General features: G+C 35.6%; 1 protein-coding gene across 3 annotated transcripts in view; it reads right to left on the bottom strand.

The window, feature by feature from the left end:
• Window positions 1-2,365: 2,365 nt before the first annotated feature.
• mical1 (microtubule associated monooxygenase, calponin and LIM domain containing 1) overlaps window positions 2,366-27,082 on the bottom strand; it is a 54,683-nt gene continuing 29,966 nt past the window's right edge. For all 3 annotated transcript variants that reach the window (XM_065285212.2, XM_065285213.2, XM_065285214.2), the window contains exons 11-24: window positions 26,725-26,809; window positions 26,301-26,448; window positions 25,980-26,176; window positions 17,226-17,335; window positions 16,759-16,839; window positions 16,448-16,631; window positions 12,487-12,557; window positions 10,126-10,945; window positions 9,874-9,998; window positions 6,921-7,028; window positions 6,582-6,675; window positions 6,204-6,294; window positions 5,717-5,790; window positions 2,366-4,050 (exon numbers count right to left, since the gene is read on the bottom strand). In XM_065285212.2, the coding sequence (XP_065141284.1) occupies window positions 3,851-4,050; window positions 5,717-5,790; window positions 6,204-6,294; window positions 6,582-6,675; window positions 6,921-7,028; window positions 9,874-9,998; window positions 10,126-10,945; window positions 12,487-12,557; window positions 16,448-16,631; window positions 16,759-16,839; window positions 17,226-17,335; window positions 25,980-26,176; window positions 26,301-26,448; window positions 26,725-26,809 (2,388 nt within the window). In that variant the 3' untranslated portion in view covers window positions 2,366-3,850. The remainder of the gene's footprint in view (window positions 4,051-5,716; window positions 5,791-6,203; window positions 6,295-6,581; window positions 6,676-6,920; window positions 7,029-9,873; window positions 9,999-10,125; window positions 10,946-12,486; window positions 12,558-16,447; window positions 16,632-16,758; window positions 16,840-17,225; window positions 17,336-25,979; window positions 26,177-26,300; window positions 26,449-26,724; window positions 26,810-27,082) is intronic.

Below are 27,082 nucleotides of genomic sequence, written 5' to 3'. Positions count from 1 at the left end.
CCCGGGCCTTGAAGTTTCAGTTCGCTGCTCCTCGGCGCGTTGTGTCAGTGAGTCACGTGACGACACAACAACGAATCACAGCAGAGCAGCAGGAGGGGAAGGAGTTGCAAAGTGGGCCAGGATGTGAAAGCAGAGTTTGCTCAGGATTGTAGAGGTAGAAGACACGAGCAAAGTATAATGAACGTAGAGGAGAGATATTTAAATTGAAGTATCGATTCAATTACAATTGTATCGATCTGATACCAATACCAGTGTTGGCATCGATACTATCGATATTTAGATCGATCCGCCCACCCCTAATAAGGATAAACAATAAAAAGAACGAACGTGTATGCATGTAAACAAAAGACTTTTATTTTGTGGCTGACTGGCACTTAGAAAAGGCACTAGTCTTACAAAAACTCTTGCAAGAACCTCATTTTTGGGTCTATTGACTTCAAACGTGAAATATAACTTCTTTAGACTTGTGGCTTTGGCCTCATTGCATTTCTAGGTTTCACACATATATTTATCATTAAGATTTTTAGTGTTAAAAAAGATGTTATGCAAAAAAAAATTTATTACAATGTACTTCAGCCTCTCTAACTTTTTAAATTTTTATCTTAAAATAATTTTGAAACATGGAAAACGAAGCTCAAAGTGTCTTCTATCTAATGATACCACAGTTATGCTTATACTATAAATGGTTTAGTAAAAACAGCCCTTTTAGTGAAAGTTGGTATTTTCATGGTTTCGGGCCAGAATGGGGGTGCTTTTCAAGAAAGCATGCTGGTCTGCTAAATCTTTACCATCCAAAGACTGATGTCAGCTGATCTGAGGTCTGGCAGTTAGGTCCTCAGTGTACTACAAGAGAGATGACTTAAAGGCACAGGGCACCCCCCAAAAAAGAAAAAAAGATTCTGCCATCATTTGCACGCCATCCTGTTCCAAACTCCTATGATTACTCCAATCTGTAAAACCTAAAAAAAAAAATTGGCATAATATAAAGCTTTTACATACAAGTTTTGAAGGACAAATTGACAAGGAAAGTTGTGCTCAAGTCAAAAGTTTACATACCCTACGGTTGAGATCTGGTGACTGTGGGGGCCATTTTAGTACAGTGAACTCAAGAAACCAATTTGAAATGATTCTATCTTTGTGACAAGGTGCATTATTCTGCTGGAAGTAGCCATCAGAGGATGGGTACATGGTGGTCATAAAGGGATGGACATGGTCAGAAACAATGCTCAGGTAGGCTGTGGCATTTAAACGATGCCCAATTGGCACTAAGGGGCCTAAAGTGTGCCAAGAAAACATCCCCCACACCATTACACCACCACCAGCAGCCTGCACAGTGGTAACAAGGCATGATGGATCCATGTTCTCATTCTGTTTACGCCAAATTCTGACTCTACCATCTGAATGTCTCAACAGAAATCGAGGCTCATCAGACCAGGCAACATTTTCCCAGCCTTCAACTGTCCAATTTTGGTGAGCTTGTGCAAATTGTAGCCTCTTTTTCCTATTTGTAGTGGAGATGAGTGGTACCCGGTGGGGTCTTCTGCTGTTGTAGCCCATTCGTCTCAAGGTTGTGCGTGTTGTTTCTTCACAAATGCTTTGCTGCATACCTCGGTTGTAATGAGTGGTTATTTCAGTCAAAGTTGCTCTTCTATCAGCTTGAATCAGTCACCTTTAGCATCAACAAGGCATTTTGTCCCACAGGACTGCTGCATACTGGATGTTTTTCCCTTTTTACACCATTCTTTGTAAACCTTAGAAATGGTTGTGCGTGAAAATCCCAGTAATTGAGCAGATTGTGAAATACTCAGACCGGCCCGTCTGGCACCAACAACCATGCCACGCTCAGAATTGCTTAAATCACCTTTCTTTCCTATTCTGACATTCAGTTTGAAGTTCAGGAGATTGTCTTGACCAGGACCACACCCCTAAATGCATCAAAGCAACTGCCATGTGATTGGTTGATTATAATTGCATTAATGAGAAATTGAACAGGTGTTCCTAATAATCCTTTAGGTGAGTGTATACTGTTTCTTTTCACATTACTTTCATCAAAATTTCGTTAAAACTTATAAAAGTTCAAAGCAAATCATCACTAGTCCAAATTTAAAATACTGAATTGTACTATACAGTTATATTAAAATATTTAAGGAAGCAAGAAGTGTTACAGGGTGCAGGATCGTACATTATAGTGCTCCATGTAAAGCTAATGAGGCCATCTAGTGGTGGACTGTAGATCTCACAGATTCACAGGTTACAGACAATAATATATATATATTGTGGTCAAATATATATAGAAATGTGGTCAAACAAAAGATTTAATTCAGTTCTGCAAGGTTCTTAGGGACATATATGCGCAGACAAGACCTAACATTTTCCCAATCATCAGTTCTTTAATGGCTATCAGTGAAAAAACAAACTCCTGTTGATTTATACAGAGGCCATGAAATGTACAGTAGGGCAATATATGAATGTCACTGCATTAGATAACAAAATATCAACATTTTAAGATAACACAAGCACAATTTTACAAAATAGAAGTCTGGATTTTAAGTAATATTAACAACATTATATTCGGTTTGACAAAAGTATTTTGTATTTTTCTGGTTGTCAAACACGTTCATAATAAATGTTATATGTGTGAACTTTAGGGAAACTGACATTGTACATTCACTAAAAAAATATGTATCTTTTTTTGTCTAATGCAAGACCACCTAAACATATTCAAGAATGGCTGAGTCGTCCCACATTTTTTATGACACCACCAGCACCTTAAAGATATGAGAATAAAGATTCATAAAGTGCCATATATTTTTATTAGCGTGTTTAGTGAAAAACTACTGATGCAAAAATATTTGAAAGAATACAAAGAACGAAGGACTAAAGTAAACAGTACACCACTCTACCCCAAACAATACCACAAATTTACTCTCCGATGACGTCCCACAGTTTTCACTTTAGGCAAACAGTAAAGTTGTTTGTAAAGTGTTGATGGAAGCAGTCCAACCCTCCATTTACTCTCTAAAATGAATTTGTTATGTTTTATATTTTAAATATTTTTTTAAATAATGATATGCATTTATACATAATTCCAAATATATAGATAAATATATGGTGACCAAGTCAGGCACACATACTGTACCCCTAATAGTCAAAACAATGATCATGCAGAATATATAAAAACAATGAATAATAATCCATAATCTCTTTTGTTTGATGACAATTAACTGTGTGGAAAAATACAGAGTACATTGCACGAAAGCCCATGTTGATATTAAATATCTTAACGTTGCAAAGCTGTATTACAGTACATTCATAAGCATACAATGCAAGTGCTGTTTAAGATGTGATATTATCTAGATGCCGCAACAAGTTTCACCATTTTGGCTGAATGTGACATCAGAAATGTGTAGATACATATTATATCTATTTTAATAATAATGATAAGGAGATTTTGATATCCAAAACACCTGCGACGTCGATAAACATCTTATAAAAATCGACGTAATAGTCGAATGGCACAGGATGGATGTGCACAATTGTGCACGCCTATAGCCTGTGTTTGAGCTTGTGTTATTAACCTCCCTTGGGTTCATGCAAGACACTTCCCACTTAAGTCCAGCCAGATTGTGTACTTTCACCACATTGTCTTCAGAATCTGTATTTTAACGGCAACCACCCGAGTATCTCTGGGTTTTGGTGCCGTAACCACATCTGTGCACACTGGATTTATGCCTTTGGTTTTGAAATAAAAGACACAGCTGTGCAATGCGTGGATCTATGCCGGCACATCACAAGGTGCATTTATGTAATAGGTGTAAATAATGATGTCACCGAGTGTGTTTGAGGTCCATCAGGCCCAGTGCACCTGGGATCCTGCGGTCGAATGCCTCTTGGTTTCCATGACCGAGTTTACCATAATATCTTCGTTGAGTTCCTTCAGTCTCTTCTCCTCCAGGAAGGACACCAGTGAATTCCTCATGTCCACCACATCCAACATCTCCTGCAGGACCTGATCCTCATGTGCTCGCTGTTCTGGGGTTTTCTCAGATTCTGCACAACACAAAAAACACAACATTGATATAAATGTATGCCCCTCGCTCTTACATATTTACTCGACTTGTCAAAAGTTTAAGTTGACTAAGATATTTATCAAAGATGTATGTCTAAAGGTTTGATAACTATGCAAAAATATTAGTTTTATCTTTTAAACATTTTATTATTATCATACAAAATGTCTTAAAGGGGACTCATTATGCCAATTTTTAAAAGATGTAATAGGCGTGCCCAGAGCGTGTCTGAAGTTTTAGCTCAAAATACCCCACAGTAACGCATTGGGAGTAAGGCATTACAAGTAACGTGCATTACGTAATAATATTACTTTTCTGAAGTAACAAGTAAAGTAATGCATTACTTTATAAATTAACACATTAATATTTGAGTTACTTTTTAAAAAAGTAACTGCATTACTTTTACTAGTAACACCGGTTATAACAAAATGATTTTCAAGAAAATAATTTCTTAGTATTTTTGTCTTGTTTTCAGTAAAAATATCAAAAAAATTCTTAAATTAAGATGCTTTTTCTTGATGAGCAAAACGACATATATATATAGTATTGTTTCATAATAAATGTGACCCAGTCTGTGAAAGCCTGTTTTTTTACATAAACTCATCAAACATATTGTAAAGAAAGAACATATAAAATTAAAATATAATCATGATATCTTTAACTCTTTCCCCACCATTGAGGAGTTATCTCGTCAATTAAGAGAAAACATTTGCATGAAAAAACGTGTTCCTGATGAGTTTTTATGGTTATCTGTAATACCGCGATTATCCACTAGATGGTGCACTCACCCAATTTATAAGAAAACTGAAGCAAAAAAAATATTATTTTTACACTCCGTGTATGTTTTGATAATCGTTCTGAATCTGATCTCTAACAAAATTGCTTCACAAAAATGCTATTATTTTTGCTTTTTGCTAAAAAAAATTTTATTTAAAAAATACCAATATTAAAGGAGTTTGTATTCACAGAAAAAATATAGATAGGATGAAATGTTTTTTCCCCATTTTGTTTGTTTGTTTGGAAACAGAGGGTCCGTTCTTTCATTTGATATATTTGTATGTTTATATATTTTTAGAAGAAAGCATTTTTAGGAAGGCATTTTGTGAAACTTTGTGAAAATCACAAAAATGCTGGCAGGCAACTAAAAAAAAAAAAGGCTGGCGGGGAATGAGTAAGTAAACGGCAAAAAATTATTTTCAAGAAAAAAAATTCTTAGTATTTTTGTCTTGTTTTCAGTAAAAATATCTAAAAATTCTTAAATTAAGATGCTTTTTCTTGATTATCAAAATGACCCAAGAAAAAAAATCTAGTTTTTAGACCAAAAATATCAAATTTAAGTGATTTTGTGCATAAAACAAGCAATAAAATCTGCTAATGGTGTAAGCAAAAAATCTTGAACATTTTTCTTAAACACTAAATTAAAAAAAATTAAAGAAAAATTTGCTCACCCCATTGGGTTGTTTGCTCATCAAGAAAAAGCATCTTAATTTAAGAATTTAAATATTAAGAAATACTAAGAATTTTTTTTCTTGAAAATCAATTTTTGCAGTGTAAGGTTATCTCAAAGATTGAAATCAATGTGAAATTAAAATCTCTAGATTATGAGACTTGATTTCACAGACACGGTAACAAATGTTTTAATTTCGCACCATCCATCTCCATGTATCTGCGTAGCTCCATCTCTAACATGCTCTGTTTGTCTTCCAGTTCCAGCTGTCGAGACCTATAAAACACAAAACCAGTCACACAAATTAATTACCGTACACTGCTGTCGACACAGCCTGTAATTTACTTTATCATAGAGGAGCCGAACGTGCACACAGCGAATGTATGCTGAACACAAGCATAGCGTCGAGTTAAAGAAACGAGGACACTCTGATGAGCATTAGTGCTTCAGATGATGCTCAAAGACATGCAGAAGAGAGGTTGCCAGGGGCAACGAGACCACCAGCTGGTTTTTCAAAGAGACACGTGTGTGTTTTCTGAACAGATGCATACATGCTATTATGCTTTTGCCGAACACCTTAGATGTGAAATTCATTGTTGAGATTATTGCTCGCTGGAAATGTGTCTTTACTTTGCGTCTTTTGATTTTTAAATCAAAAAGCTTTGAGAAACATTAGTGATTAGACTTACGCCACCATGAGATCAGACTCCTCTGAAAGCAAATCGTTCTTCTCGTGAACCAGATCAATCCAGTTATTTATCGTTTCAGAGTCACCTGATCCTAGAACAGACACACAGACAGTATATATTCAGTCAAAAAGTCAAATGATCTAATACTCTTTAACAGTGCAAAGGTCATAGGTTTGATACCCAGAGGACACACATACTGACTAAATGTAAACCCTGAATGCAGTGTAAGTTGCTTTGGATAAAATTGTCTGCCAAATGCATGAATGTAAATAAACATCCTTTAAGTTCTTAGTAAATACTAAATATTTTGCTCATTAGTTTAGTAAGAAATGTGAATGCCTGAATATTTTAGTCTGTAGATGGATGAGATGATCATACCAGCCTCTCCTCTCAACGTCCTCTCCAGCTCAACTCCTTTCTCTTCAAGATCTTTAAAAGTCACCTCGATCTCCTCCAGCCTCCTCTGAATCGACTGCATGTGCATTAAAACCAGAACAGAATAAGCGAAACAAGAAATCAGAACATTTTCATCTTGATACGAAACTGATAACAAAACAGGTGTCGATTTAACATATTTATTTAATGAGAAGGATGAAAATAGGTCCTGTGTACACAGGCTATCAAAAATAGCACAGACAACGAAAGAAAACATCCCAAGTGAACTTCTGAAAGACTGGATTATGTTCGGTAAAACAAACAGTTGATGGTTTGGTTTACCTGAGCTTTGTGGAAACGCTGAATTTCGGTCATCTTTGCTTTCCGCTCTAGAGTTCTCATTCTCATCAGATCTCGTTTCTGAGACTCGGAAATCTCAAACTGTGCTCCCTAAACACATAACAAACACTTCAAAAGTCAAACAAAAACCTTGCTCACAAAATTAGCTTGAGGTGGATGCAAGATAACAAAATCTACGAAAAGTAGGGCTGCTGAATGCTGTATAATAATTTTTTCGATGCATCACGATCCTAATGTAAACGATTATTCCATCGATACATAAAAACTAATAATCGATTAGTGCCCAAGCATGTCTCTCTCTTGCATGCGCATGCATGTGCATCTCTTTCGGTCGTTTCTCTCTCAAGATTCAAAACCATGCTTTATTGGCATGGTAAAAAGGATCTTTACATTAACGATGCATATAAACATAAATAAAATCTCTCTCTATATGGTGAATGTGCGCACATGGAGACTGCGTAAATTTTAGATTTTTGAACTCAAATTTTGTATCGCTGTTGAAAGTTCTTTAGTATGTTGAGCGCTCAGTCGACAGGTTAAAAATGCCACATTGCGTCCCATAGCAATACGCGGCATATCAATGAAGCATATTAATCGTAATCATATCAAATCGTGAGATCAGTGATGATTCACACCTCTAACAAAAATAACAATGACTTTGTCTACAGGAAGTCCACACAAAAAAATGTATGTCTTAAGAATTTTTAGATAATTATACTGAAAAGCAAGACAAATAATCGTGATTCACACTTGAAAAGCAAAGAAGTCCTGTTTTCTGAAAACAAGTAAAACATCTGCCAGTGGGGAAAGAAGAATATTAATGAACTTGAATTTATTTCTTTTTTCCTTTATTTTAAACCTAACACTTTTGGCTTTGACTCTATCATTCAAAAAAATATTTAAGTTAGATTAATATTTTTTGTACACAATCCACACACACACACATCTCTGCTACAAATGAACACTTAGGGCCCTATTTTAACAATCTAAGCGCATTGTCTAAAGCGCACAGCGCACGATCTAAATGGGCATTTCCGATGCCACTTTTGCTAATTTAATGATGGGAAAAATGGTTTATGCGCCGAATGCAGGGTCGAAAAGGGTTGTTCATATTTTGCTAATGAGTAATGGGTGTGTTTTGGGCGTAACATGCAATAAACCAATGAGAGTCTTATCTCTCATCCCCTTTAAAAGCCAGTTGTGCTGACGCTATGTCTAATCCCTATTTAGGACTTTGTAAACTGAAAAGCTAAGCGGAGGAAGAACCCCCAGTTTAAGAATAATGTTAAAAATATGTGTTGTTTTCATTTTTATTGAAATTTTAATTTTTTGGATTAAAACCTTTAAAAGCTGTTTTCTTTCAGTCATAGAAGTACAAATAGCAGGCTTTTAATTGCTGTAAATGTACAGTATTGATATCCTACATAATCATTGTAATCTTATAAAATAATTTGCAAATATGCAAGAAAAGGTTTGTACTCAAAAAATACAAACAAGAGATAAAGGATTTACAAACGTGCTGAGAGCCGAAGCGTTTCAGCACTAGAACAGCGCCATGGGATTTTTACAAAGCATTATTTAAAATGTTTCTCATCTCACCATATCCACAGGTACAGAGTCATCATATACAATAAATCCGTAGGGTAGCATTTAAAAAACATTTAAAAACGATGCATTTGTTTAAAGCAAAGCATTTATTTACTTACCAGGCTGCAGGTGAAGCAGCTCTTTGCGCCTTCTAACGTCTCATAATCCTCATTCCTCATTTATGTCCAAGAGACTCAATAATAATCTTTTACATTCAATTCTTTAATCTTTCATATTTAACAGCGTTTTTGTGCTGCTGCGCATTCATGTATGTGATAAGCAAACCCGCGTTGTCGTCCCGTTTATAGGCGCATATTACTAACAAGCTCATTAAATAACAAAAACATATTGCGCCATTGACTTTAGACTTCAGAGCAGGTTTTAGTTGGTCAAAGGCGTAGTCTATTTTAGTTGCCTCAAAATAGCAACGCGCCAAAAATGCGCCTGAACACACCTCGTTTTCAGACCAGAACGCCAATGGGCGCAAAGGGGGGCGCAAATCCATTTGCTATTTAAACAATGTGGCGCTAAATGTGAAAATTATAATTGCACAGGGTTAAAACTAGCAAAAGCCACCCAGCTGCATTGCGCCGGGTGTATGATAGAGCCCTTAAAGTTTGTTTGTGGGACCTACCGTTATCGTACAATTACCCCGAAAGTGACAGGAGTGCAAACGTTACCCCATAGGTGGGGTTAGAGGCGGGGTGCATGATTTTTGAAAAAAAAAAACGTTGGAAAAGGGAGTCGGCCAAGTACCAAAACACACTTGTAGCCAATCAGCAGTAAGGGGCGTTTCTACTAAACGACATCGTTGTCTATAAAAAAGGCCAGATTCTATTGGGGTAGGGGCGTGTTTGTTTAGGTGATTTCAAATGTCAACACTGGCTTTCAGAGATCATGCATCCCTTTAATTGTAACAAACAGAGGGTTTGTTGTAACACCTGCTAGAAAATCTGGTTAAAAGGCAAATAATTCAATAAAATTCTGTTTATATACTAAAGGAGGATATTGTGTTACCGTTTGTAGTCTCACCCCCTCAACAAAGATATTGGACTTCCTGCTTTCACTGATGCAAAATGATGATTTTTACATCATTGAAAGAAGGAATTGCAACACTGAAATCTGTATTTCTCCTGTCTCAGCAGCAACTGAGAAAATGATGCATGACCATTCAAAAACATGACTGGGGTTCTAACTATACAAAGCTTAATGGAAATGGGTGAAGTGTCCCTTTAAAAACCTCTTTTAAAAAAATCTTTTTTTACAGTGTACACACATTTTTCTCTACAGTATGTTACAATGCAAATCAAGTCATCTATAAGTATGCCTAGATTGAAAACCATCTTACCCTGCAATCTAGAAAATGATCTTCATTTTGAAGATCCTCATCATCCTCTTCATCATCATCATCGTCATCATCGTCACCACCTTCAACTTCATCTTCTGATACGTAATGATCTAGCTTGGCTTGTCCTTATGAAAAAATTCACACAAAAATCAGGCTTTAGCACAACATACATCAGCTCAGCAAAATACTGCATTCTGCATCAAAACACAAGACCTAAGCAGATAAAGTGATATTAAACATTGGGTGTCCAACCTGAAGGTACAACTCTGAGCACACTGAAGCGCGGGTGCAGTCGTGGTGAAGACAGATTCCAGGGGGAAAACTTTGAGCGGGGTTTGCCGTGCTGCGATTGGACGGAGATCGGTGGCTCGCTCTTTCGCCTTAAGCATTTGCGGTTTCGTAGCTCGCGCAGGCTTTTCCCTGCCGGGGTACATCCGCTCCAGTAATTTTCCTCCTCACCACCTTCATGCTGCTTGGAGGAAGATGATGTCGAGGCAGCAGAAGAAGAAGCAGGCGTCTCCGAGTCCGAGTCCTGGCTGAAGCTTAGGTTGAGAAGATCGGTCTTTTCGTCTTGGCTCAGCTGAAGTTTGCGCAGAGACTGTTTGGGTTTAGAGTCTGGTGTGAGGTTGTGAGGACCTTTCTGGACCTCTGGGTTCTGGTCCTGGTTCTCTGAAGTGTTTGGGTCTTGGGAAACAACATTATGGACAGTGCGAGGTTTTGGAAGCGGAGGATGCAGTGGTTTTTTGGAATTCCGAGGGGCCGGCACCGGGGTGGCAGACTCTGATGGGCCGCCGTTAGCGTGGTGGCTCTCTGTGTCCGTGGACTCTGGTTGGCTCTCTGGATTGAGCTCTGATGGTGCGTGAGTTTCGTCAGGGATGGATGGTGGTTGGTCAATCTGCTTTGTAGGGGTTGGGGATTCTGTTGATTCTTCAAAGTCCGGGTCAACAGAGATTTTATACGAGCCCTTCCGCCTCACTGATATACGTGGGAGTGGGGATTCAGTCCGCACATTTTCATCATTCTGTTTTGTTTCGTCATTTTCGCTCACTTTAGTGCCATTCTCAGCATGACCCTATAAAACAAGACATTTACATTTACATGAATGCAAAAAATCCTGTATTTATGTTCAAAATAGAACATTTGTCATGCATTGGTCAAATATGTATATCATCACACTTACGTAGACTATGTTTCGAATTTTTAAATGCCTTACCAATACTGCTTATTTTAAAGTCAGGTAGCTAAAAGTTGCTTGAACAAGGTTTCCAAAACCTTAGTTAACTTCAAATTCAAGGACCTTTCAAGGACTTTCCAGGTCCAATAGCCTCAAATTCAAGGACTAAATGTGGGGACACATTTCAAGTGAGAGCAAGGTTACATCGTGTTACCTTTTAAGATACATTGTTACAGTTCCCTTTTGAGGGAACTCGCGCTGCGTCACTGCGATGACACTTTGGGGACGCCTCCAGGGGTAAGTGCGTCTTAATGTGTATATCAAATTCAACCAATGGTGAGGCTTAACGACAAAGACAGGGTGACATGGGAGCCAGGAAGTTTATCGCTATCCGAAATATTGCCAAAGACGGCGTTAAAGGGACGCAGGAAGTATGGCAAGGGAGACACAGCGTCTCGTTCCCTTCTCAGAGACGTTTTCATGTGTCAAACACAACTATGCAAAAAAGCATTTTGGTATGAATCAACATTCACATACAGAAGATATAAGCATTTAAAGCGAATAGTTTAGCACGTGTGCTTAAAATGTCTAGAATTTTTATGAGATTATCCTACACTACACAGGGAATAATATGGATTTTTTTCCAGAAAACTTCTTGCATAAAATAGATTCAAGCACTTTCAATGACCTGTATCTATGCATGTATATTTTCAAAAACTTCACATTTTATATCACTATTATACTAAGAAGTGTCAAATAAAGCAACAAAAACTAAATCTTTACACATCACCTATAACAGAGGTCCAAGTACCCCCTTAATGGACCCCCGGTACAATTTAAGACTGTATTTACATACTTTGTTATAATGGTAAGATATTCAAGTTATAATTTTTGGCACGGTACATAACATTTTCACTGTTGAAACGTTTAATCAAGTTCAAATCTTTATTATTAATTTATTTTTGTTTAATGGCTATTTCATTTTCCCAAAAAATGTATTTCAAATTCAAACGATACTTGGAGGACCCCCGGTAATACCACCACAGATCCCCAAGGGTCCCTGGACCCCCTTTTGAAAACCCATGATCTATAACATTAATTAACCTACACTTATTATATAATTTTAATTACAGTTCATTGCTTAAATGTTCACAGAAAAAGAAATGTGAAGAAAAACACTGATTTATAAGCGTTTATAAATTTCAGAAAAATATCAGAAAGATTTACATATTTAGCATATGACATGGTACTAATAGTTAACTCAAACAATACCATGTACAATGCCAATACGATGTCCAAAAAACATCATACTGTACTGTGATAGTTTATGTATGGCATCAAAGCATCTTCATCTTTAAAAGTGCAGACTAAAATAAACATCATCACACAGGAGATCAGGGATTAAATCAAAGCCTCATTAGCTTTAATGTTCTTCATACCTGTGAAGCTCTGTGCTCTTCATCACCTTCCTCATCCTCAGCCTCTGAGTGCAGCTCACAGTAAAATCTCCCTGCAGACACATCAGACACGACAGTAAACACTGAGCTCTGAATAAACAACACCGCCATCATATCACACCTTCAGTCTGGCCTCTAAAACACCGAGCTGTTACAGGGATGATGTAACGTTCTTTATTTTAACCTTGATCTTCTTCATCCCTCTTGCTTTACAGACAGGCAGTACTTTGGCTCAACTGTTGTTGTTCGAAAATGTGTTATATAATAAAGTTTGACTTGCTCTACATGCATTTCTCATCTGAGGACTGAATTATTGAACGAGTCCCACTTTTCTTGTGGATAGACCTGGATGGATCACAGGTGCAAGATATTAAACTGAAGTACAGTTACACAACTCTACTGGTCGCTGATCGTAATTTAACTTTACTTAATGTTAATATAAAATCACATGAAAACTACTAAAACATATTCTGTAAGAGTTATGAATACAATGAAAGCTTATGAGAAATTTTACATAACATCAAGAAAATACAGTATGAGCCAGATTTGCAAAAAGCTAAATATTAAAGGTATAGCGGAAGATTTTCCCGAATTTTTGAAAATAACCGCCCTCCTTACTTTTATAAAAAATGCAATTGCACAACACTCTGCTCCCGACAGAGAACGCCTATTAAACGTGATCACTAGAGAGCATGCACAAGCCTAGTTTTTCTCGTGCACGCTCTGTTTACAAGTTGCTGTCAGCATGGCTCATACATTGAGATGTTAACCATGTCTGCACGGTTCGTGACTTGTGCCAGGGCTAGCATTGCTAATCATAGCTTACATCAACTTTTACTAGAAGTGATTTTAAATGGATTTCTCCAAATAGCATGCCAAACTTTACCTGTCGAGTAGAAACTTTGCGACTGTCATACAATTTGTAGACACATTATCTCTTGCGACCATCAGACATTTGGATAAAAAACACGGTGAGAACACGAGCTTCAATGAATGGCTGAGACGGTAGCTCACCACACATATACACCTAAAAGTGCGCGCATGTGCAGAAAGCGAACCTAGGGACGAGCACGTACGATGGCCTTACATAAACATATCACTAGAATGATTGACAACTAGGAGGACCAATAGTCTTGATGATCCACCCGGAAAAAGAAAATCCTCCTCTATGTCTTTAAGTATTTGATATTTAATGTACAATATTTAATACTGTATGTCAGCATAGATTTTTGCTACAAATTAAATACATTTTATTAAATAGGAATGCTTGATTTTGATTGGCAAGTCGCAACATTTGCAGGTTTGTTATTCCCAGATAACAACCGTACAAACTAATAACACAAGGTTACCCGGAAGCTGCAAATCATTTTGACAGGTACAGTTTAATATTACACAAAAATAGAAATGTGTCTGTTAATAACATATATGTTTTTTTTTAAATATGCCCATTTTCTAGCTTCCCTAGAGTTAAACAGTTGATTTTCACCATTTTTGATTCCATTTAGCCGATCTCTGGGTCTGGCGATACAACTTTTAGTATAGCTTAGCATAATCCATTGAATCTGATTAGACCATTAGCATCGCGCTTAAATAACCAAAAGAGTTTTTATATTTTTCCGATATAAAACTTGACTCTCCTGTAGTTACATCATGTACGAAGACTGGCAGAAAATGAAAAGTTGCGATTTTATAGGCTGATACAGCTAGGTACTATAGTCTCATTCTGGCGTAATAATCAATGAGCCTGCAGGAGGTGCAATGATATTACGCAGCAGCTGAAAATAGTCCCCTTAGTAACTTTCAATAGCATGGGGACTATTTTCGGGCACAGCGTAATATTACTACCAGGGTTCTAAATTAACTTTTTTGACCACCAGCCAAAGTGGCTGGTAACTTTCTAAAGTTACCAGCCAAACAGCATTTCCACTAGCCAAATTTTATTCGTGAAAATAAGATAAATTATGAGTGCCACTGAATGCAACAATGATTCGTTTTTTCTTTCACGTGCATGCGACAATCCTGACAAAACATGACAACATTTTTGTGATGAAACACAAGCTTTCTTAATTTCTCTGTCGATAGACATAAAGCTTTACTGGGGCACAGGCCCCCCATTGTTTGAAAGCCTGCTGTGTGCAAGAAGTGTGCAACACTTCTATACAATGCCCTTTGCTTAACCCACTATTCTAAAGTGCAACAGGTAATGTGAAAGATAAATATGTATTTAAAAATATTTAAGTGTAATCTTCATCATACCTAACATTATTAACATGTTTGGAGGCACACATAGCATAAAATGTTTGGTAATAATGACAGCAGAGAAATATTTTCTACAATATACAATGATAGCAATGATTAATAACTTATTTTTACAAGAATATTTTAATATTTTATGACTGCTATACTAAATAATCTCAGTCATAGTTACTGCTAACTGTTTATGTAGTGTCCTAGTGTTAAATAATAGTAAACTAAATATTAATTTCATATCTGAAAATACAGAACAGTATAACACATACATCTGTTGATTTTCTAAGCAACAATGAAATCCTATAGACTTGACAAAAGGTTTTCCTGCGATTTTTCCTCTAATGTTTGAGACCTGACAGGGTGAGGATGTAGTTCGTCTCATACCTCCCTTAAACTCATCATCTCTCCTTTCTGCTTCCCTTTCCCTGCTTTGCACAAAACATTTCTGATGTCCATCTACAGAAGCCAATAATGATCGAGTCAAAATAAGATTAGCATTATGATTTAGAAACTTACTTCTTGTCATGTTTTCATAATTACTCACTCGCGTACTCATGCAGTTGCGCGCGCGGATGAACGCAAAGACGCGCGTGGACATGGATACATGCGTGCATGCGTCAGTGCGACTGCTTTGCCCCTTTACAAGCGTAAATTGGGTAACTACATTGCATATATATCTGTTTTTGCTGCTATTATCTTTGTAAAGGAATACACTAGTTAACTGCTAAAATTTAAACTTGAGATTTACACCTGGGCACGAAAGATTTACACTGGAGCACATGCCCCAGTAAAGGGGTGTGGCGACACAGCTGTCTTTTAGTCTATCCTCCCTGCTCTGCCCGTTCGTTCTCCTTCTTCCTTTAGTTTTCTGGTGGACACGGTCAGTTCGTTTCCATGGTTTCTCGCGCTGGTTTCGCTGCAAACTGCGGGCAGCCAATTGGTGTATTAAACACCATCACGTAGCATTACGGCACAGTGTTCATGGGAAATGTAGGAAGTACTGCCAGAGGGATAAATGAGCTTTATGTATCTTGCATGCAATGCCTCATGCATCACCGGCCAAACTGGCTAGTAAGTTTTTATTAACACCCGCCAAAATGAATTTTAACCCGCATTTGGCGGGTTGGCGGGTGTTAATTTAGAACCCTGATTACTACGCCTGCTGCAGCCATGTTAGCCATCAGCAAAGTCCTTGATTATTACGCCAGAATGAGAGTATAGTTCCTAACTATATCTGCCTAGAAAATCACAACTTTTAATTTTCTGTCGGTCTTAGTACACGATGTAACTGCAGAAGAGTCAAGTTTTGAATAGGAAAAATATAGAAACTCTTAGGTAATTTTTTTGCGCAATGCAAATCAGATTCAATGGATTATGCTAAGCTATGCTAAAAGTGGTAGCGCCAGACCCGGAGATCAGCTGAATGGATTCCAAAATGGTAAAAATCAGAAGTTTAACTCTAGCTGGAAAATGAGCATCATTTTTTTTTTTTTACGTGGATTGTTCCTTCAATATAAACTTAAAATCTATATGCAAAAAAGCAACTAAAACATTTAATGCACATTTGTTTAAACATTCTGTTCACCTCATAAGATGACCATGAGGATTTCTGCAGTCATTTGTTTACACTGTCTGATCTTATATAAAGTGATTTTGACATTTTCATTAAAAGCATCTCTTGTGTTTTGCTCACCCGTGTTGGGGTGGAAGGTGTATCCGCCCTGCCGGAGGGTGGAACTGCATTGATAACACTTGAAACAGCCCCGGTGGAAGATCTTGCCCTCAGCGCTCCCTCGCTCCAGCAGGTAAAGACGCTCCTGGCAGAAATAACACAGCTCACCGTTGCCCATATCGGACGGTGACATTGGCATCACAGGCTGCGAGAGAGGAGATGATGTTACTACAACATGTAAACTACCAATAAAACGTTTAGACACATCCAATCATTCTTCTCGGTTTTACATTTTAAAACAACAGTGCAAGAAACTACATTTCAACACTTACACTTTCCTGTTTCACCTCATTCCCTTCCTCTTTCTCCTTCATCTTCTCTGTTCCTGATCCTTGTTTAGATGTCAGGCGCTCCTGAGGAACACAGATCACATGATCTCATTTACAGTTCAGGTTACACGATCTGACAGAAATAAACAATGATTTCATCTTCATCCTGCACGGCAAACACAAGTATCTCTTTCACTTGTTGTGAGCGGTCTTGTTTAATTTCACAACGCATTTCTTCATTGTGTTGAAAGCAGGCCGTAAATGGGTTTGGTAAGAGCCGTGTGTGCAAGACAGGATTTGGATGGTTTCTTTAAAATGATGATTAGTTACAACACAGCTCATAGCACACGACAACATCACACTCTGTTTAACACAACACAACACACATGACCTTCAGTAGCCGCTGCTAACGTGATGCAAACGACAGAAGGGTTTTGTATTACACAAACAAGATTCAGGTGACTGCGTACCTTGCGTCTTTGCAGGGAGTTGTGCTTGAGTTTGTTGAGAAACAACACAGCCGTTCGAGTTCTGGAGAGAGAGAGGCTCTTGTTGTGGGGCGAGAGACTAGTAGATTGATCTGTGGAGAGAATAATCAAAAGAATTTATGCATTTGGCAGAGATCTTTTAAAGCCACTTACAATGCATTACGATTTTATCAGTATGCGTGTTCCCTGTGATCAAACTTGTACCTTTTGCGCTGCTAACGCACGGCTCTGAGATGCTTGAGTGTTTACTCATTTATGTTTCAAGATGTGACAATAACCTAGATTGCTCAGCATCAAGAAATGTGGTACAAATCACAGTGTAAATTCAAAATAAAGAAATAAAACACAAGTCAATGGAAAAAAAATCAGCAACGTTTAATTTTAAAGTCAACATGCGTTAACATTTTAAGTATCTAATTCTTTCTTTATTTTTTTAAATAAAGTATTTTTATTTTTTATTCTTATTTTAACTTCATATGCATCTTAATTTATTTAGCTTTAATTGTGATTTCGGTAACACCTTACAATAAGGTTGTAATTGTTAATAAATTGCAAAAAATATTTTTAAAAATGCAAAATAATTTATGCATTAGCTAACATAAACTATGAATGAACAATACTTCTACAGCATTTAATCATCTTAGTTCATATTCATTTTAGCATTTACTTATAGTAATACCTTTGTTGAAACTGATAACATTAGTTCATGCGCCATAAACTAACATAAATAACTGTATTGACATTAACTAACATTAACAAGGATTAATAAATGCTGGAAACTATATTGTTTATGGTTTGTTCATGTTAGCTAATGCATTTACTAATGTTTACTTACACAACCTTATTGTAAAGTGTAACAGTGATTTTAAATAATTTAAAGGTCTTGATTGAATTTTTACTATTTCTCCATGTTGGTTTTTCCTTTTCTATAAATTATTTCTTTGTAAAGCATGAATATAAAATCAAAAAACAGCATTGAAAAATGTAAAAATATTTTTTAACATCAACATCTTAAAGTCTAAATTTAGATGCATTTCAAAGCAGAGATACTGCAACATATAGGTGCTATATAAATACATTCAAACTGAACTGAGCAATTTATTATGAAGCTATATAAAAATTAAAATCACAAAAAATCGTGCATTTAAGATGCTATTCATTTGCAGCAGTACTAAAAAAACATTAACTTTTAGATGCAAATCATCTGCAGCAAAAGAAAAATAAGAAATCAATTCAAAATAAATCATGTCATACCTACTGTATAAAAGAGACGACAGTCGTCACATTCAATATGTGATTTGCAGTGGTGTGTAAGCGATGTGTTGTATCAGACCGCACCCCCTTCCCCAAAATACACACATACAGATCCCGTTTGAGTGACATTTCAACCTGGAGCCCATCTGCATGAGATCCCCCCCCCCACAAATACAGCATCCGACGGTAAGCCCCTCTCTGATAGCACTCCTGCAGAAGTGCATCCGTCTACAGCAGCATAATAATGCGACCCGTGTGAAATAAAAGCCACTCCCACCGTATAAACGATGAGATGCTGATTTCTAAGCAGCGGTGCGTGCTTGCTACTGCAGCCTTTGCTGTCAGACGGCAGATTACTGCCCATTCAGAGCTGTGCATGCTGGGAACGGCTCTTAAAGAGACAGCTGCACCGATTACATGTTAAGATCATGGTCATGATGCGGATACTGTTGTGAGCTTTCCCAAATCTTAATTTGGTTAGGGTTTCTCTGGAATACCCCACAGTCTAATAAATATGATAATATACAGTATATAAGCTACAATGTTCCTGGCAGAGCCCAAAATTGTATGGGTTTGATCAAAGGGAATGCACATACTGATAAAATGTATACTGCAGCTTTAAGTAGTTTTGGATAAAAGCTCCACCAAGAGATTCGCAAAAGATGATAGGTTTGAACCCAGAGAACACATACTGATAAAAAAAGTATATCTGGTAATATAGTGTACATCGCTTTGGATAAAGGCATCTGCCAAGTACATAAATGTGAATGATAAACCACGCAGGCTTAGGGTTATAGATATAATTTTGTATTACTTTTACCATGCATACTTAGGGTTATAGATATAATTTTGTATTACTTTTACTGCGTAGCCTTAGGGTTATAAATATAATTTTGTATTACTCTTACCCCACATACTTAGGGTAATAGATATAGTTTTGTATTTCTCTTACCGCACATACTTTGGGTTATAGATATAATTTTGTATTACTCTTCCCGCACATACTTTGGGTTATAGATATAATTTTGTATTACTCTTACCGCACATACTTTGGGTTATAGATATAATTTTGTATTACTCTTCCCGCACATACTTTGGGTTATAGATATAATTTTGTATTACTCTTACCCCACATACTTAGGGTAATAGATATAGTTTTGTATTTCTCTTACCGCACATACTTTGGGTTATAGATATAATTTTGTATTACTCTTCCCGCACATACTTTGGGTTATAGATATAATTTTGTATTACTCTTCCCGCACATACTTTGGGTTATAGATATAATTTTGTATTACTCTTCCCGCACATACTTTGGGTTATAGATATAATTTTGTATTACTCTTCCCGCAGATACTTTGGGTTATAGATATAATTTTGTATTACTCTTCCCGCACATACTTTGGGTTATAGATATAATTTTGTATTACTCTTACCGCACATACTTTGGGTTATAGATATAATTTTGTATTACTCTTCCCGCACATACTTTGGGTTATAGATATAATTTTGTATTACTCTTCCCGCACATACTTTGGGTTATAGATATAATTTTGTATTACTCTTACCGCACATACTTAGGGTAATAGATATAATTTTGTATTACTCTTCCTGCACATACTTTGGGTTATAGATATAATTTTGTATTACTCTTCCCGCACATACTTTGGGTTATAGATATAATTTTGTATTACTCTTCCCGCACATACTTTGGGTTATAGATATAATTTTGTATTACTCTTACCGCACATACTTAGGGTAATAGATATAATTTTGTATTACTCTTACCCCACATACTTAGGGTAATAGATATAGTTTTGTATTTCTCTTACCGCACATACTTTGTGTTATAGATATAATTTTGTATTACTCTTCCCGCACATACTTTGTGTTATAGATATAATTTTGTATTACTCTTACCGCACATACTTAGGGTAATAGATATAATTTTGTATTACTCTTCCAGCACATACTTTGGGTTATAGATATAATTTTGTATTACTCTTCCCGCACATACTTTGGGTTATAGATATAATTTTGTATTACTCTTACCGCACATACTTAGGGTAATAGATATAATTTTGTATTACTCTTCCTGCACATACTTTGGGTTATAGATATAATTTTGTATTACTCTTCCCGCACATACTTTGGGTTATAGATATAATTTTGTATTACTCTTCCCGCACATACTTTGGGTTATAGATATAATTTTGTATTACTCTTACCCCACATACTTAGGGTAATAGATATAGTTTTGTATTTCTCTTACCGCACATACTTTGTGTTATAGATATAATTTTGTATTACTCTTCCCGCACATACTTTGTGTTATAGATATAATTTTGTATTACTCTTACCGCACATACTTAGGGTAATAGATATAGTTTTGTATTTCTCTTACCGCACATACTTTGGGTTATAGATATAATTTTGTATTACTCTTCCCGCACATACTTTGGGTTATAGATATAATTTTGTATTACTCTTCCAGCACATACTTTGGGTTATAGATATAATTTTGTATTACTCTTCCCGCACATACTTTGTGTTATAGATATAATTTTGTATTACTCTTCCCGCACATACTTTGGGTTATAGATATAATTTTGTATTACTCTTCCCGCACATACTTAGGGTTATAGATATAATTTTGTATTACTCTTACCGCACATACTTTGGGTTATAGATATAGTTTTGTATTTCTCTTACCGCACAAACTTTGGGTTATAGATATAATTTTGTATTACTCTTCCTGCACATACTTTGGGTTATAGATATAATTTTGTATTACTCTTCCTGCACATACTTTGGGTTATAGATATAATTTTGTATTACTCTTCCAGCACATACTTTGGGTTATAGATATAATTTTGTATTACTCTTCCCGCACATACTTTGTGTTATAGATATAATTTTGTATTACTCTTCCCGCACATACTTTGGGTTATAGATATAATTTTGTATTACTCTTCCCGCACATACTTAGGGTAATAGATATAATTTTGTATTACTCTTACCCCACATACTTAGGGTAATAGATATAGTTTTGTATTTCTCTTACCGCACATACTTTGGGTTATAGATATAATTTTGTATTACTCTTCCCGCACATACTTTGGGTTATAGATATAATTTTGTATTACTCTTACTGCACATACTTTGTGTTATAGATATAATTTTGTATTACTCTTCCCGCACATACTTTGTGTTATAGATATAATTTTGTATTACTCTTACCGCACATACTTAGGGTAATAGATATAATTTTGTATTACTCTTCCAGCACATACTTTGGGTTATAGATATAATTTTGTATTACTCTTCCCGCACATACTTTGGGTTATAGATATAATTTTGTATTACTCTTACCGCACATACTTAGGGTAATAGATATAATTTTGTATTACTCTTCCTGCACATACTTTGGGTTATAGATATAATTTGTATTACTCTTCCCGCACATACTTTGGGTTATAGATATAATTTTGTATTACTCTTACCCCACATACTTAGGGTAATAGATATAGTTTTGTATTTCTCTTACCGCACATACTTTGTGTTATAGATATAATTTTGTATTACTCTTCCCGCACATACTTTGTGTTATAGATATAATTTTGTATTACTCTTACCGCACATACTTAGGGTAATAGATATAGTTTTGTATTTCTCTTACCGCACATACTTTGGGTTATAGATATAATTTTGTATTACTCTTCCCGCACATACTTTGGGTTATAGATATAATTTTGTATTACTCTTCCAGCACATACTTTGGGTTATAGATATAATTTTGTATTACTCTTCCCGCACATACTTTGGGTTATAGATATAATTTTGTATTACTCTTCCCGCACATACTTTGGGTTATAGATATAATTTTGTATTACTCTTCCCGCACATACTTTGGGTTATAGATATAATTTTGTATTACTCTTCCCGCACATACTTTGGGTTATAGATATAATTTTGTATTACTCTTCCCGCACATACTTTGGGTTATAGATATAATTTTGTATTACTCTTCCCGCACATACTTTGGGTTATAGATATAATTTTGTATTACTCTTACCGCACATACTTTGGGTTATAGATATAGTTTTGTATTTCTCTTACCGCACAAACTTTGGGTTATAGATATAATTTTGTATTACTCTTCCTGCACATACTTTGGGTTATAGATATAATTTTGTATTACTCTTACCGCACATACTTAGGGTAATAGATATAGTTTTGTATTTCTCTTACCGCACAAACTTTGGGTTATAGATATAATTTTGTATTACTCTTCCAGCACATACTTTGGGTTATAGATATAATTTTGTATTACTCTTACCGCACATACTTAGGGTAATAGATATAATTTTGTATTACTCTTCCTGCACATACTTTGGGTTATAGATATAATTTTGTATTACTCTTCCCGCACATACTTTGGGTTATAGATATAATTTTGTATTACTCTTCCCGCACATACTTTGGGTTATAGATATAATTTTGTATTACTCTTACCGCACATACTTAGGGTAATAGATATAATTTTGTATTACTCTTACCCCACATACTTAGGGTAATAGATATAGTTTTGTATTTCTCTTACCGCACATACTTTGTGTTATAGATATAATTTTGTATTACTCTTCCCGCACATACTTTGTGTTATAGATATAATTTTGTATTACTCTTACCGCACATACTTAGGGTAATAGATATAGTTTTGTATTTCTCTTACCGCACATACTTTGGGTTATAGATATAATTTTGTATTACTCTTCCCGCACATACTTTGGGTTATAGATATAGTTTTGTATTTCTCTTACCGCACATACTTTGGGTTATAGATATAATTTTGTATTACTCTTCCCGCACATACTTTGGGTTATAGATATAATTTTGTATTACTCTTACCGCACATACTTTGGGTTATAGATATAATTTTGTATTTCTCTTACCGCACATACTTTGGGTTATAGATATAATTTTGTATTACTCTTCCCGCACATACTTTGGGTTATAGATATAGTTTTGTATTTCTCTTACCGCACATACTTTGGGTTATAGATATAATTTTGTATTACTCTTACCGCACATACTTTGGGTTATAGATATAATTTTGTATTACTCTTCCCGCACATACTTTGGGTTATAGATATAATTTTGTATTACTCTTCCCGCACATACTTAGGGTAATAGATATAATTTTGTATTACTCTTACCCCACATACTTAGGGTAATAGATATAGTTTTGTATTTCTCTTCCTGCACATACTTTGGGTTATAGATATAATTTTGTATTACTCTTCCCGCACATACTTTGGGTTATAGATATAATTTTGTATTACTCTTCCCGCACATACTTTGGGTTATAGATATAATTTTGTATTACTCTTCCTGCACATACTTTGGGTTATAGATATAATTTTGTATTACTCTTCCCGCACATACTTTGGGTTATAGATATAATTTTGTATTACTCTTCCCGCACATACTTTGGGTTATAGATATAATTTTGTATTACTCTTACCGCACATACTTAGGGTAATAGATATAATTTTGTATTACTCTTACCCCACATACTTAGGGTAATAGATATAGTTTTGTATTTCTCTTACCGCACATACTTTGTGTTATAGATATAATTTTGTATTACTCTTCCCGCACATACTTTGTGTTATAGATATAATTTTGTATTACTCTTACCGCACATACTTAGGGTAATAGATATAGTTTTGTATTTCTCTTACCGCACATACTTTGGGTTATAGATATAATTTTGTATTACTCTTCCCGCACATACTTTGGGTTATAGATATAGTTTTGTATTTCTCTTACCGCACATACTTTGGGTTATAGATATAATTTTGTATTACTCTTCCCGCACATACTTTGGGTTATAGATATAATTTTGTATTACTCTTACCGCACATACTTTGGGTTATAGATATAATTTTGTATTTCTCTTACCGCACATACTTTGGGTTATAGATATAATTTTGTATTACTCTTCCCGCACATACTTTGGGTTATAGATATAGTTTTGTATTTCTCTTACCGCACATACTTTGGGTTATAGATATAATTTTGTATTACTCTTACCGCACATACTTTGGGTTATAGATATAATTTTGTATTACTCTTCCCGCACATACTTTGGGTTATAGATATAATTTTGTATTACTCTTCCCGCACATACTTAGGGTAATAGATATAATTTTGTATTACTCTTACCCCACATACTTAGGGTAATAGATATAGTTTTGTATTTCTCTTACCGCACATACTTTGGGTTATAGATATAATTTTGTATTACTCTTCCCGCACATACTTTGGGTTATAGATATAATTTTGTATTACTCTTACTGCACATACTTTGGGTTATAGATATAATTTTGTATTACTCTTACCGCACATACTTTGGGTTATAGATATAATTTTGTATTACTCTTACTGCACATACTTTGGGTTATAGATATAATTTTGTATTACTCTTACCGCACATACTTTGGGTTATAGATATAATTTGTATTACTCTTACCGCACATACTTAGGGTTACAGATATAGTTTTGTATTTATTTTACCGCACATACTTAGGGTAATAGATATAGTTTTGTATTTCTCTTACCGCACATACTTTGGGTTATAGATATCATTTTGTATTACTCTTACAGCACATACTTTGGGTTATAGATATAATTTTGTATTACTCTTACCGTGCATCCTAAGGGTTATAGATACAATTTTGTATTACTCTTACCGCACATACTTTGGGTTATAGATATAATTTTGTATTACTCTTATCGCACATATTTAGGGTTACAAATATAAATTTGTATTAACTCTTTCCCCGCCATTGACGAGATATCTCGTCAATTAAGAGAAAACGCTTCCCCGCCAATGACGAGATTTTCCGTCTTTCCGCAATACCGCTATTATCCACCAGGTGGCGCCCTTCCGCAACTTTTTAAAACCGGAAGTATTTCCCTATGGCAAGCTGCTGCATGTCCGTGTCTGTTTCAAAGATCGCTCTGAATATGATCTCTATGAAAAGTCCGTCATAAAAATGGAATTATCTCTGCTTTTTGCTCAAAATATGGTGTTTTTGCAAAAACCTACCCATACTCAAAAGCTGATTGCAAAAGAACCACTAAAGGTAGGATGAAACGTTTTTTTTTTGTTTGAAAGCAGAGGGTCTGTTCTTTCATTTGGTACATTGTATGTTTATATATTTAAAGAAGAACATTTTCTGGAAGGCATTAAACTTTGGTGAAAATCATGAAAAACGCTGGCGCTGGCTGGCAACTTTTTTTAAAAATGCTGGCGGTGAAAGAGTTAATTTTACCGCACATACTTAGTGTTACAGATATAATTTTGTGTTACTTTTACCAAAAATACTTATGGTTATAGATGTAATTATTGAATAAACCCTTAACCATTACTACTGAAGGCATGTGATGATGCAACTTGTTATTTTTCATTACCTGCTGGTGTTTGCTTTTCATTGAGGGCATTGCAGATCTGTGTAAGATACACGACCATTGAAAGCTGATCGATTTTATTGCATCCACTTATATCACTGGCACGCATGACGGGAGCGATCCCAAACTCTCTTTCTATCAGGTCAAAGGCCAACTGGTTGTTCTTAGTGACATCAGATTCATCTAGTGAGGACATGTCACTGAAAGAAAGGACAATTAGTATACATTTGCACATTATGGTTCGCTTTACATTTACAAGACAACATTATAAACTCTATATATTATGTTTGTAATGCTTTGCGTGTTTGTTGTACGGTCCCTTACAGAAGTTCAGGTCGGAAATGGTGGATGAGAGCGCAAAGAGCCAGGCCGGATCTCCAAGATTCGGTCAGATCTGTCACCTTCACGCGATCGTATCCGGCTGTGTTTCTCTGACACCAGGACAACATCTCATCCAAACGCCTGATCGACTCTGAATGACCCGAAATCAGTGCATTAGGTCACTGGAAATGCTGAGTTGATGTGTACACAATCCTACACAATCTGCTTTATAGACTATAAGGAAATCAATCAATTCTTCATTAACATTGCCTCTAGTTATATTCATCAGCAAGACATTATGAAGACTTCATTATTTAGCTCAATTGTCACAAAATGGAATTAAAATTCTTCTGTATTAGAACATTAATGCTGACTGAGTTTGGTATTTGCATTAATAAAAGTTACTGTGGTACTGGATGATGTTTACCTTGTCTGGGCTTTGATTTTAAAATAGGTTTCTTCTGTTTGCTGGATTTGCTTATATCTTCCTCTAAGTCATACAAATGCTTGACCTTCAAAATGATCAAAACACACAAATAATGTTTATTTACCAATGAATGCATGTTATGAATTATAGTGTATTAATAATGCTTTGGGGACAAATTTGTGACTTAGGACTACAAAACCAGTCATGAGGGTACATTTTTTTGAAACTGAGATTTATATAACATAATGCAAATTAAATAAGCTTTCCATCGATGTATGTTAGGATATGGTTTGTTAGGATATGAAAATATTTGGGTGAGATACAATTATTTGAACATTTTTAATCTGAGGGTGGAAAA

Source organism: Paramisgurnus dabryanus, chromosome 21 (assembly GCF_030506205.2).
Source record: "Paramisgurnus dabryanus chromosome 21, PD_genome_1.1, whole genome shotgun sequence".
Taxonomy (NCBI): domain Eukaryota; kingdom Metazoa; phylum Chordata; class Actinopteri; order Cypriniformes; family Cobitidae; genus Paramisgurnus; species Paramisgurnus dabryanus.
The sequence above is the reverse complement of the archived record's forward strand: the minus strand, read 5'-3'. Positions and strand labels throughout refer to the sequence as shown.